This window comes from Diorhabda sublineata, chromosome 11 (genome assembly GCF_026230105.1).
Source record: "Diorhabda sublineata isolate icDioSubl1.1 chromosome 11, icDioSubl1.1, whole genome shotgun sequence".
NCBI classification, from domain to species: domain Eukaryota; kingdom Metazoa; phylum Arthropoda; class Insecta; order Coleoptera; family Chrysomelidae; genus Diorhabda; species Diorhabda sublineata.
Window position 1 is genome coordinate 6,667,371 of NC_079484.1, and position 14,656 is coordinate 6,682,026.

Below are 14,656 nucleotides of genomic sequence, written 5' to 3' on the forward strand. Positions count from 1 at the left end.
TAAAAAACTTTGATTCACAATCGAAATCAAATAAAATAATAAAATTAATTTTTTTGATGTCACATTATACAAAATTAACAATAACAATCATAAAAACAAAAAAGATCAGTGATTATAATTTTATCTGATGGAGTTATCCAACTATCAAATCCTGAATTTAGATGCTTAGCTATTCAATAAGAAAAAACTGCATTATCCTGGAAAATGATAAATAATAACTTCAAGAAAAGTACGAACATATACTATAATCAATTAAGAAACAAAACAGAAAGTAAACATCAAAACATAAAACATTTTTCCTTAGCATATGTATAAGGAGTTTCCCAACAATTATTTCAATAAATATGATATTAGTATAAATCATAAAGGAGATAAGACATTATCAAAATTTTGTAAGTGCATCATAAATGTAAAGTCGCATTTTGGTTAAGAGCGAAACGTCAATTTTTACCTGTTGATCAACATAATTTTCTATCAAGAGACCTAAAATCAAGACGATTTATCAAGAAAAACATAATGTTAATCGACATGGTTTTAAAAAAACCCAAAGAAAACGAATTAAGAGCAATAATAATCTGATTTTTTGGTAAATTACCTGAAAGAGGTGAATTATTGGAATTAATTTTTTTTTTAAACTTTATTTAACATTTGTTTTTTCAAATAAATATTTCAATTCGATAAATCATCGTTTTATCATTTCTAAAAAAGTGAAGTAGAAATTCAATGAATCTGTTGAGGTTCTACAGTTGACTGAAGTTCGGAATGGAACAGTTGACTGAAGTGCGGAGTGGAACAGTTGACTGAAGTGCGGAGTGGAACAGTTGACTTTCTATTGAAGTATGTACTGGTATATCGGAATCAAAATGATAATTCATTGATATTCCTATGTTCCTTTCATGATTTATTTTAATATACATATAAAAACTTTCGGTGAAATATTTTACTTGGGTCCACACATTATTGTATTATCACTAAATATAAATTAATAGTGTAAGTTAATAAATTGGTATATCTATAAATAAATGAGTTTGAATAATACGTACAATTACTCTAGCGCAGTCTTCAATGTCTGTTTCCTTCCATCCCTTTCGTAACTGAGAATGTACTAAAATTTCAGTCCATCTACCCCATCCGAACGTAAGCAAACCTCTCTCTACCATAAAACATTCTCTTCTCGCCCAACTTCCGTATACAATATCTCCTCTTGGTTCTCCTTCCCTAGGAATGTAATCGTCTGGACGATACTTTCTTTTCCTCAATTTCTTTTTGGTTCTCAATCCACCTAGACCTTCGTTTTCAGGATCCGAATCTGATGAACTTTCCAATTCAGACATATCTATGGCACTTTCGTCATGTCCATATCGTTTAATTTGAGTCCTTCTTCGAGGTTCTGATATTACTAAATCTTCATTTTCGTCTTTTTCCGTTGTATCAATTTCTGCTTTTTTGGCCCATTTATTCCAGAAATCTGGATCGTCGATAGCTATATCTGACCTATTAGCACTAGATGCAAAACTAGCTTTAGAAAAAGTGGATCCCTTTTCAGACTCCATTGTAATAACTTGGGTTCTTCTAGCAAGAATAACATCAATATCTTCTTCACAAAATTTATCTCCATCGTCTTCGTCGAGTAATGCACCATAAGCACCCTTCTTCAATAAATCTTCTATTTCTTTTTTACTCAATTGTCTATTACCGGCATCTTTACCGCCTTGGGAAGTATTCATGCTTTGTAGAATGGCTTTATCGAGTCCTAATTTTAGGGAAGCTTTGTCAAACATTTCTCTTTCATAGGTGTTTCTACATAACAATCTATATATCTTTACCATTTTCTGTTGACCAATACGGTGACATCTAGCTTGGGCCTGTAAATCATTTTGCGGATTCCAATCACTATCATAAATAATAACAGTGTCCGCTGCTGTTAGATTTATACCTAAGCCACCAGCTTTTGTACATAGAAGAAATACAAATCTGTCTGAATCTGGCCTGGAGAATCTATCAATAGCTGCCTGACGTAAGTTGCCTCTAATTCTACCGTCAATTCGTTCGAATGGATATTTTTTGTACATCAAATAGTCTTCCAATATATCAAGACATTTAACCATTTGACTGAAAATAAGGACTCTGTGCCCGTTAGCTTTAAGTTTCGGTAATAATTTGTCAATAAGCACCATTTTACCACTAGATTGTATTAGTGCTTTATAGTATGCATCCGAATCTTCTCCACATTGATTTTTGTAGTCATACTGAATCTGTTCTTCTGCTCCATTCAATAAATACGGGTGTATACAGCATTTTCTCAGTTCCATCATAGTATTCATAAGATTTGGAATGTTTGCATGGGTAGTACCTTTGGATAAAAATGAAAAATTTCTTTCCAATATTCCTCTATAATATTTCTTCTGAATATTAGTCAGTTCTACTTCAACAACAGTTTCTTCTTTCGGAGCCAACGACTTTTCTACATCTTCCTTCAACCGTCTAAGCATCATGGGTTTTAGTAGAATTTGTAATTTTTGTACTTCTTGTTCAGTTTTCAATTGTCCAAATTCGCTAATAAAAGTCTCGTTATTACTGAACTGTGTTGGTTCCAAGAAGTTTAATAACGAAAATAACTCGTTCACGTTGTTTTGTAGTGGTGTACCAGAAAGTAAAACTCTATGTTCCAATGTCAACTGTCGTAAACCTTCTAATAATTTGCAATTCCTATTTTTTAACCTATGAGCTTCATCAATGACACATATTCTCCAATTAAAACCTTTTAAATCAGCAAAATCCGTAACGATGATTTCAAAAGTAGTTATTAAAATATTAAATTTAGTTATTTCTTTAATAAACTGTCCCTTTTCATTTTTGTGGTACATTTCATATTCTTGTAACATGTTTCTACTTGTTGCCGATCCATGGTAAACTATAACATTCATATCAGTCCAGCTTTCAATCTCTCTTTGCCAATTGGGTATAGTAGATAAAGGTGCAATAACCAAAAAAGGTCCTCTCACTCCCCAATCGCCAACTGCATGTAAAAATGTCAAGCTTTGAATTGTTTTACCCAGACCCATTTCATCTGCAAGTATACAATTTCTTCCGTTAAACCAAGAAAAGAGTAGCCAATTAAGACCTTCCAATTGATATTCACGTAAACTATTTCCACCTTTATAAATGGGAGATTTTTCTAATTTTGTCCATTGGTCTGGAGTAGGTCGTTTTTTAACTTTCCAAGTATCTTTTGGAGGAATTTTATTGAATCTCTCATATTGTTGAATTTTAATTGGATCGACATCTTCTTCAAGTTCCCAGGTACAGTCTTCGTATTGTAAAGCTCGCCATTTAACCAAATAATGTTTCACAACTTCACCAGTTGTTGAGTCAGTGTGCTCAGAAAGATCTAATACTCTATCAACTTCAACATAATCAGGATTAAATGGTTCTTCTTCTAAATTTTCGAATATATTCATTTGTTGCGCTTGCTTTTGTCGGAACCTTTTAATCTTATTGGCAATCCTTCTATCACCTTTATAAAGTTCATCTTCTGTTTTCCATTCACAATGTAAATATGAAAAATTTCTGTATTTGACAAAATATTCCTCAACATCTTCCATTTCCTCATCATCATTATCATCATTAGATACTTTCGTTTCAGGTTTGTGATTTTCTAGTGATGCAGTTTGCTGATCCTCCTCATCATCAGAGAATTCTTTTTTCTCTTCTTCAGTATTACCTACTTTTACCTCTTTCTTTGATTCGTCTATTGGAGATTCCTTTTTCTTCTTTCTCCTAGTCATTCTAGCACTTAAAACATACTGCACAACCATAGAATCCTCCTCTGTTGGATTAACATATACATAATTCATTTGATTTTTGGCATCTGTGTTGGAATTGCCGTCTTCGGCTACTGAAGGTGGCGGTGGCGTTTCGACGGGAGGTGGCGGTGCAGTGATTATTGGAGGAGTGGCAGGTACTGGAGGTTTCCTACTTCGAGTTGGGGTTGGAGGCGCATCGTCATCAGAAAATCTAAGCATCACGTCATCAATATATTTTTTACGCTGAGTGTTTCTGGCAGATCTTCGTTTGGAAGAGCTCTCACCGTCGTCAGGCGGTGACGGCGGAGGAGTTGAGATCATATCCTCATTTTCTCCATCAGATTCTGGAACAATAGTGCCCCTACGTTTGCGGCCTGTACCTGTGCTGCGTTTAGATCTTTTACTTACTACTGATTTTGTTCGCGGTTGTTGCGATTTTGCTTTTTTACTTCGTTTGGGTAATTCGACTAATTCTGGACTTGGCTCATCATCAAAATTATATTCATCTTTTTTGTCATCATTTTCAATTGACGTACTACCTTCGGCGGGTGTTTGTGAATCAGCCTGCATTTCTTCAGGTTTTTCAGTAGTTGTAGTATCTGAAGGTACCGAACTCTCTGGTAGTGTTTGGGAATCTGGATCGTCTGATTTAGATTCAAAAGGAACAGCAGCTTCTGCTTCTGCTTCAGATGTTTTTGAGGGAGATATTTCTTCGATACTTTCAGATGATTTATTGAAAGATTCGTCAGTGGCACTTTCCTCTGAATCACCTGTTTTTTTCTTTCTTACATATTTGCGTTTTAGTCTAGGTTCTTTAGGATCTTTTGATTCCCTTTTCTTTCTTTCCTTTGGTATCTTCGGTTCCTTCGGAGATTTCGGTGGTTTAGGTTCCTTGGGATCTTTCATATCTTTCGGTTTATTGGATGATCGTGGTTTTCTCCCTTTTTTTTTCTTTTCGGGTTCAATTTCTGTTCCAAAATCCGTAAATTCAGACATTTCGTTGGAAGGAATGCTTAAACCTGCACCAGGTGTGACAAAGTCTTCAGATACAGGTAATTGCTGAGGAGACTGTGTTATTATGGGCATTACTGTATTTACAGGGGGAACAACCACTTGATTTTGTTCAAGAAGTTTTTCTCCCTTTTTAACTCGAGGTTTTCTTGGTTTTGGAGGACCCTTTCCTCTGCCTCTGCCTGTTGTACTTGATACCTGAGGGCTATCTATCATTTGTGAATTGAACATAGGACTTTGAAGAATGCATTGCGAACCACCATTACATTGATCACTTGCTTCGTGTTGACTAAGAAGATTCAATCTCTCTTGAAGAAAAGTAATTTTTTCTTGATGTTCTGGTCCAGGTGGCATACAGTACATTTCTTGCAACTGCTGTTGTAGCGCTGCCCGTTCTTGATGATGACTGATTGGCGTTTGATAACCGGGAATGTCTTGTCCAGGCATCATACCTCCCATACTACTCATCATTCCTGTCATTCCCATAGGCATTCCGGAATGAGACATTGGCATACCATGTGGCGTAATTCTCGGAGGTATACCTCGGTTTGCCGCACCAATTGGATTCATCATTTGATTGGTTTGATCAAACATACCAGGTTTATTATTTGATGGTATATTAGCCACATTCGGATGCTGAGGTATATTTGCATTTGCCATTTGATGAGGTATCTGAGGATGTTGTGACATAGGCGTAGACGGCGGTGTCTGAATTCTTTGTGAACCTACCATCATAGGCATATTCGACTGCACTGGCGAAGGAGACTGGATACATTGAACAGTATTTTGATTAGCGACACTGGTCGGTGCAGACATATTTTGATTCGATAATTGATTTGTGTTATTCTGAAGTTGCATGGTATTTTGACCTGGTGCTGTTGGTAAATTGCCAGGTATTGAAATTGATATGGGGTTACTTTGAACACTAATCGGTGGATTCTGATTCGGTATAGGAATATTAGGTTGATTTCCTATATTAGGTATACTTTGACTCAACATAACTGGAGTATTCGATGGATTTTGGCTAGGTGTACTTGAAGGTGTATTAACAGCAATATTATTCTCAGTTTCAGGTGGAATTTGTTGTCCGACATTTTGTAAAGATCCGTTTTGTGCTGGAATAGGACTATCTGTACGAATCATGCTATTTGAAGTAAAAATACTAGGTAAGTTATTTTGATTATTTTGGATCGAACCACTAACTGGGGGTGGACTAGATAAACTATTATTGTTACTAGAAACACTCTGTTCAGTTATATTCACTTGATTCTGTGTGTTGTTACTAGGAGATTGTTGTTGATTCTGATTTTGTATGCTACTAAGATGCTGAGAAATTTTCGGTAGTACCTGCGAAGTAATCATTTGATTTGAATGGACACTTGGCATGGTGGTGGATGATTCTTTGTTAGTAGTCTGTATTGAAGAATGTGATTGTGTTGGCGATGGGGTTGAAACATTATAATTAACACTATACATTGGTGTCCGACTATCTCTTTGATTACATACGGCACTAGATGGCAGAGGCATTGAACTCTGACTATTTGAGATAGGCGATTGCAGTCTTGGAGAATGAATCGAACTATGATCAGACTTATTAGATTCTGGTAAAGATTCTTGAGATACTGAGTTATCTTGACTAAATATAGATGCATTCGATTGTACCAAGTCGTCCATTTTATTACTTTTTGGAGTACCAGGTTGACTAGGATAACCCGTCATACTCGAGACGCAGTTAAAATCTGTAAAATTATTTTGACTACTTTGACTTGGAGTTTGTTGCTGTGAAGTTGAACTGGTATTACTCGATTCATCAATTTGTTTAACAGATTCGCTATTAGAGGGAAGACTAGTATCTTGAGTGTTGGTTATATTGTCATCTGTAGTTGATGTAGGAGTAGGTGTTGGCGGATGAGACGGAACAGAAGGTACTGATGTAGGTACATTAACTTCAGTGTTTGTCGTACTACTAGGCATTTTGTCAGGTATACTTGTAGTGGGTGATTGTACGGAGGTAAATTCATTTTGACTACTAACAGGAATGCTTTGTGATACTGATGATTCCTTTTCTCTAATTGTCATTTCCATTAAATTCGTACTATTACTATTATTAATATCACTCCTAATTTCATCATTGCCGAAACTTACATTGATATTGGGTGCTGGTGGCATTTGGGTATTTGGCAAACTAGAAGGCGGTAAAGACTGAGAAGGAGGAATTGATTGGCTGGTCGGTACTGGATTTTGATCCATCATATTTAACGAACCATTTAAACTAGACAAATGTGTAACTTGTCGAGACTGTACTGGAGGCCACTGCTGTTCATTTAAGGGATTTCTCATTCCCATTGCAGGGCTTAGAGGGTTTTGAGAACTTTGGGGAGGTCCTAACGAAGCTCTCGATTGATAAGTAGGATATTCAGATGAATTTGTACTAGAAGGTGGCATCACCATCTGTTCGAGAGCTTGTAGAGTACTTTGTTGTGAATATGCTGGTATTGGCGCAGGAGATGGTGCTGAAACCTTTGGTGCTATGTTAGCTGCAGGCCTAGGACTCAGAGTAGTTTGTTGCATTGGAGTTGGATGTGGAGACATATTCGGTTTCGCCGGTGACATACTTGGTCGCGGCGACATTTGAGATGTGGGCGTAGGTCTTGGTGACATTTGTGACCTAGGTGACATCTGAGGAGACAATTGAGGAAATGGTGCTCGATACTGAGGACTTACATTACCCATCGGACCAGCAGAATGCTTTGATTGGAATTGTTGTTGGCTAGGTGGTACTTCCATTGCTCTCTGCATGGATTGCATACTTTGGTGGCTTTGATTGTATCCTATATTAGGAGGATGCGCCATAGGATTAGATGGCTGTGATTGTTGTGGTGAAGGATGAGTCTGTGCTGGTGAATGACCTACTGAATGAGGTGTCTGTCCCATATGGCCCGCAGTTGGTGTTGCATGCGACAAACTTTGATTATGACTCATCTGAGCATATTGCTGAGTTTGCGAAACAGACGTCATATCCATTTGGTGGTGTGGTTGTGGGTATTGGTGATGATGTGGTAATCGCTGGTGCATATATCCGGCATAGCTTTGACTTGCTGCTGATGTAGGATATCCTGATGCAGCTTGCGGATAATGTGGCGTGTGTCTTTGTTGCATTTGATACGAGGTTTGATGTGGTTGTTGCATCATTGGATGTTGGCCGCCAGTAGGAAATTGCTGTTTCGGTTCTTGTTGGTGAGGGTAACCTGTCATTGATTGCTGCCTATACTGACTCATCTGACTATACCTATGCATGCTTGGATAACCAGCAGCGGCCGCTGCTGCGTTGTGACTCCAACCCGCGGCCGCAGCTGCTTGCATGTTGCTAGTGTCACCCATAGCGCCTACCTAGATGGAAGGTAATTCAAAAATCAGAAATTTAAAAATAGTCTAATAATCTGTAAACAAATAGTTTCGTACGAAATGAGTCAGAAAAAGTAATTGTTTTTTATTTCTAGAAATAAATATCTTGACGGTTTTTCTACAACTTTTAAACAGAAGGAATTTTGAAAGAAAATTCAAATTTCTATATTGTTCTGCGATTACCATGTCTTGAACCTGAACTACATATTGCAAATAAAATTAATCATTGTCCTATTGTCTAAAGCTTTTCAATTTCTATGGAAGCTTGAAATTATTTTTTTCCAATTTAGAACCAATATAGAAATACGGTAATTAGAAAGAGAATAAAACCAATATTGAAACCACCATAGAGCATTAGGTGCTTATAATTATCAAAATTTTGAAGAAATGTAATGGAAATATAAAACTAAGCGGAAATATTCCAATATGCACTGGCCACTATAATGATATGTAAAATAGAAATTTATTATTAAAAAACAAATATTTTTTTAAAATCTGTCTTAATGATCGAATATTTAATAAAAAAAAACGATAGTATATTAGACTAAAATCAATTTAATGCATATTACTGTTGATTATCAATGTAATAAGAATATTTTGTTTACCTGCACATCTGGCATAGAGTACATATTGTCAGTCTGATAGGGATACTGAGCAGATGATGCTCCACTAGGCGGCCTTACTGCCATTTGACGTTGGTGTTGATATGCCGCTCCCGGAGGCGGCCCCATAGGTCTATCAGTACCATATCCTTGAGCATACATGCTCTGGGCGTTTGGATCCATATGATTGAAATCCGGTCCACCGAAAGTCGCCAATTTCTGTAGGGGCGTCTCTTGTGAATATATCGGCTGTTGCTGTTGAGCTAAAAAAAGTGAATAAAGGGACTATAATCCACCATCACTTATTTTCAAGTTTAGGAATGGAGAAGAGGTGATAAAACCATGTTTCACTTCCAAATTAATAATTAAGTTTCTTATATTATTAACCATGATTATGAAGTGCAGTACACTTTGGTTTATTCGATACATTAATAAAAATTTTTTTCAAATTTACCTGTAGGATAGGGGTTGGTAGCATTCCTTGGTGCGCCAGTCACCGGCGCCGGATCAAAACCACTACCCCCAGCACCTCCTCCCCCAGTACCACCACCGAGTTCTGGCAGGCCTTCCAACATTCCGGTACCATCTTCCCCGAACAAGTCGTAAGAGTCCATCGCTTTAAGCGGCACATATCTTCGCTTCGTCTTTATTGCTCATCTCACTACAGCATCTCTGAAACATTAATAAACAATTAATAAAATCTGTACTTTGTAGAAAATTTGAACATGTCAATCAAAATCTCAAGTTTATCTATTAACCAAAAATTTTGTAGTCAAAGGTGACAAATGTATTTGCAAAAGTAAGTTATTAAAATGCTACAATCATTTTTTCACCGAGTACAAATCTTAATAAGCTTCTGATCCATTGTTAACGCCTTTCCATACGTTAGAAACAAGATACTACACCATGAGATCAGATTACATCAGAAATATTACTTCCTTCGACTGATTATAAAAGTAGTAATTCTATCTTCTCATACTAACCTATTTTATATCACTATAAATGTGTATAACGAATCGCCAATGCAAGACAGCGCTTTTTACAAACAATATTTTACAATGTAGGGTATAGCTCTACAGGGGTCCCGGCTCTCATTGTGTTTATGTCTACCTCCCTGATGCCTAGACAGCAAATAATTTATAGAACACGTGTACCATAATTTTCGAAGTATACAGTTTATTTACCATAAATTTAAATAGTATTTAAACGTTCGTCACTCTAATTTACTCTGGAGGTCAAAATTTTATAATAAGATACAAAACTTTGATTCAAAAGATTCACCTTATATTTGATACCAAAGTGAAACGTGTTGTAATCTCTTATGTTTTATTACAATGATTTTATTATATTTAGATATGCCAATTAAAAATAATTCCGATAATAAACATTCAATTACATTTAACAGGAAATATTTTCAGTTAAACACAAATTTCTTATTCATTTTGTGTATACAAGGAATGCTCAATAAATTCCTTGTTTATTTTATTTTCCTTGTCTTTTACTATTGAAAAACTAATTAAGACAGATTTGTAAAATATTTAATCAGTGAAACATGTATAAATACGACGCCAATTTGAAAAGAAGCTTTTTCAGACCATATTTTGACAAATATTTATTATAGGAAAACAACTGGCTATATGCCACGACGAATATTGAATTACGCCCGGGAAATGTAACAAAGGAATTGTCGCAATTAAATTGTCACAGTTCTCTTTTTATAGTCTATTTTTATGTAATAATACCGAAGTTCCAATCCAAAACTGAGTATTACAGAATAATCCAAAAATTTTCATTTTATCAAATGTAATACAAGTTTTCAGACTTTTATAATCATAAACTGTACTAAATAATAGAAGATTGCAAACCCGCATCATAAGATCTATAAAAATCTATTTGCAAATAAAAGTTAGAAATTGTGTTTCTTCTTAATTACAAGATTTTCTTCCCGACAAATTTCACTGAAAATGCGATTATGTTAAGTGATGATGAGTCTATAGAAAAAGTGATACGCCTATGGATTACAAACGCTTCATCATTTTATAACTCTCTCATTCATAAAAATAGACTATAGGAGCACTATGAGTTGAGAATACAAACTAATAAAAATAATGTTATATATAAGTATATATCCAAGGGCAAGAGCCAATATATATTTATAAAATCGTTTCAATTGTTGAAATATTTGACAACAATAATATTTGTTAAACAAATCTCCATACATATTTTGAAAGACAATAACAAAAACAATTCAGACACCAACAAAAGTAAACATACCAAGGTGGATTCACAAACATTCTATGAATTTTTCCCACTTACTCGAGACAATAAAATATGATTAACTTTAAGCAATTATATAAATCACAAGTCGATGTTTTTGGTTATGTTAGTATGTAATAATGTATCAAGTGAAATTAATAGTCAACTTTAATGAGTATTTATTTAAAATAAGTATTACGATAGGTATATATACATTTCTAATATTTCCTACTGATGTAATCGGACATTTTGAAAATTACATTTTTGATATATTCTAGTAAATATATATTATGAAGGGTGTTTTCTTTAATACGGAGACTTTAAATTGAATTTATAATAAATTTGAAGACGTTGCTCTATTCATGGTAATTTGCAAGACCAAACTAACTTAAAAATAACCAAGAACTGTGAAATTCGTTGTAGAGTCAAATTGCAGTTGTCCCAAAGGGGAAACTTGTTATGCTCTCCAAATTCCATATTTCCAAGAGGATCGGTCCCATTATAAAAGCTCTGCACCCTAATTAGGGAACTTTTAATGCTCTCCAGGTCCCATATTTTCTATTTCTTCCTTTAGTTACAGTTACAGAGTTTTCGTGTCTTGCTTAAGTCTTCTTCCACATTCTGTACCCATTTTGGTCTTGATTTGTGTCGTCTCTTTGTTCTGTTTGGGTTCCATTGCAGTATTGAACATACAATCACTCCCTTTCCTCTCCCCAAAATCTCCTATAACCACTTAGCTCTGTATTGTTTTATCAACTTCATTAAATTTTCTTATCATTTTTGTCCAATTTCCAAATTTGTTCTAGTTCTATGTTCTTATGATATTTATGTCCTCATAATATTACTTCTAAATACCCACAAGTCTTCTTCATATTGTTTCATCTACTCAGATGTATACTATTGATTCAATCGCAGTATTATAAATATTTATTTTAGATTTTATTCACTTTTGAACATTTTTTTTTTCATTGCAAAGAAAGTTCTATTTGCATTCAATAGTTTTTGGATATTGTAACACGAAGATATCCAAATTCTTTTACTTCTTCGAGTTTTCTTTTACATATTTTGATATTCCCAACTATGTTTTCATTTTCTAATGATAGTATTTTTAGTTTATTGTGAGTCCAATCCTTTCCTTTTGTCTTAAAAATTCCATCAGCATCTTATTCATTACTTTTGTTCTTGTCTTGATAACAACTACTATATCATCAATGTATGCAATGACTTGTCTTCATCATTTTATAAGATTTATTTTAATTAGTTTGTTAATTACAAAGGTTGAGGTAAGGTTAAATTAAATTGTTGATTATGTTCAACTTCTTTGTTAACTGTAAAATCATCAGTTTGTGTTTAAGTGTATGCATAGTTTGTAACCAATTTTCTTGGTATTTTTGCAATTCTATTTTTTCTGTTTATTACCGAAACCCATCTCAAAATCAATAAAGAGTTATTTCTATCTAGTTTATATTCAAATTATTTTAATATTTGATTATCATAATGGTAACGTCTCATTAGATGGAACCTGAAGTTCTTGGTTGATTCACCAAGTTGTCCTAGATTTGTGTTAATTTTATTAATCACAACTTGTTAATTATTTAAAAACAGATTTAATTTGAGCTACTTAATTAAAATAACATATACTAAATAATTTATTTTCTCTTCATACTTGCATGTAAACTAAATATTGATTTATAACTGTAAATATTAATAGAATAGATGCAATTAGGCACTTGAAGGCTAATTGAAGCATCTGTTTTATGTGGCAGTTATGTACCTACCCAGCATATATCCTATATTTTATATAATTTTCATGATAAAAATTGTACTATTTAAAAATACACTCAATGTTACAACAGCACAACACTCACAAAATAATAAAAGACTACTAGTTGGTTATTTGAAGCTTGTAATGATACGAGGTCCAGGTAGGTATGGGGACCTATCAACTGTTATGCATTGACATAGGGTACTATTAATAAAATGTAACTAATCTCAAAGGTATAGTCATTTTGCACCTTAACCAAAATCAGGTAATAAAATGTTTAGACAAGGTTTCCCTCCAAACAAACAAATGTTCAACTGAAAGTACTGAATAATATTTAATGCTATACACTAAGGGTGAAATATTTTCTATTATTTAATTTTTTAATATAGATTCCAGTAAATAAATATTTAACCTCACTTTCTCAACACGTGCTAAGTGAAATACATTGTATTCAATTTTATAGAAAAAGCTAACTACATCATTATATGTACGCTAATTTGATTCAAGTTTAGCATAAATTCGTGCAAAAATAATTTGATCAAACCTAACAACTCTGTACAAGTGAGCATACAAAAAAAGTTCCACTTTTACTTTGAAGACAAGTACAAATTTTTCAAATATTTGTAAGAAAATTGTTTTTTTCTTGACATTGACGAAATGTTTCAGAACAAGAATATATATTCGATGTATAAAGTAGAGGATTTCTTACACACAAGATATATCAGTTTGATCTTCTCAGAAACAAATCCATTCTACTCTATTCTACTAGGAGAACATTTTTTTAGGATACAAGCATATAGATTGAACATTAACCTTTTCAAGTCAATGATATTCCACTGTCATAGAAGCCCCTTTCTTGGCACATCTACCAAAATTTTACTCAAAATATGTTTAAAAGGCAGCTATTTTTTAATTGGGAAATAAAAGGGATGAAAAGAAATTTCACCAAAACTTAAATTATTGTTATTTTATATTATGGGTAATAAATATTATAGGTATACTCTGTATCTTTAATAATTTAATGAATTAAATTATAAAACAATAAAATATAATATTGGACAATATAATATTGGACATATCAAAAATTAGATGAACTTTTACAAAAAAAAATTGATTGTCCACAAAGTTCATAATACAAAAAAAAACTCATTGATAACAGAAGCAAATTAGACATGTCAACTATGACCAGTTGAGTGTATTATGTAAGAATTAATGTTTCAAGATCCACAAGTCACCGAGAAGCTAAGAAACTGGAATTTTGTTGTACAAGAAATGAGACATTTCATTCAGATTTTCTGATACGAAAAATTAAATTTCTGGCATCAAATATGGTATGTCTGGCAGTTATACTTTATTTATAGTATTGTTAATACTCATAAATATTTAATGTTTGATACCTAAAATGGAACTAGAAGGACGATTGTTTATTACCAGATAAAGCTGTCTGTCATACGTCAAAAACAGTATTTAATTAATTTAAAGACAACAATATTAGACAAAGTCTCAAGCAACCCTAACTTATAGTGTGAAATTAGAAGAAGACATTCATCTATCTCCTGCAATATCAGTGAGATAGCTATAATTTAAGAAGTATGACATGGATTCATCTCACAAGATTGCCAATGACTTGTACATACAAGGCACAAGATGATTTCTATTGCTATCAAAGCTAAAGAAGATCCAATAGCCATGTTTCGTTAATGTTTATAAAGTTTGTATTTTTTAAAGCTATTATTTTTGATTTTTCTTTCAAAGTTGTAAACTAGAATTTTATGAAAATGCTTGATGAAAGGTATAAAACCTTGCAATTA

The 14,656-nt window shown here is 33.6% G+C and overlaps 1 protein-coding gene across 11 annotated transcripts in view; it reads right to left on the reverse strand.

Moving 5' to 3' along the window:
- LOC130450496 (chromodomain-helicase-DNA-binding protein 7) overlaps nt 1-14,656 on the reverse strand; it is a 65,440-nt gene that overhangs the window by 47,928 nt on the left and 2,856 nt on the right. For all 11 annotated transcript variants that reach the window (XM_056788901.1, XM_056788912.1, XM_056788911.1 and 8 more), the window contains exons 2-4: nt 9,279-9,496; nt 8,828-9,087; nt 1,044-8,207 (exon numbers count right to left, since the gene is read on the reverse strand). In XM_056788901.1, coding sequence (XP_056644879.1) covers nt 1,044-8,207; nt 8,828-9,087; nt 9,279-9,438 — 7,584 coding nt within the window. In that variant the 5' untranslated portion in view covers nt 9,439-9,496. The remainder of the gene's footprint in view (nt 1-1,043; nt 8,208-8,827; nt 9,088-9,278; nt 9,497-14,656) is intronic.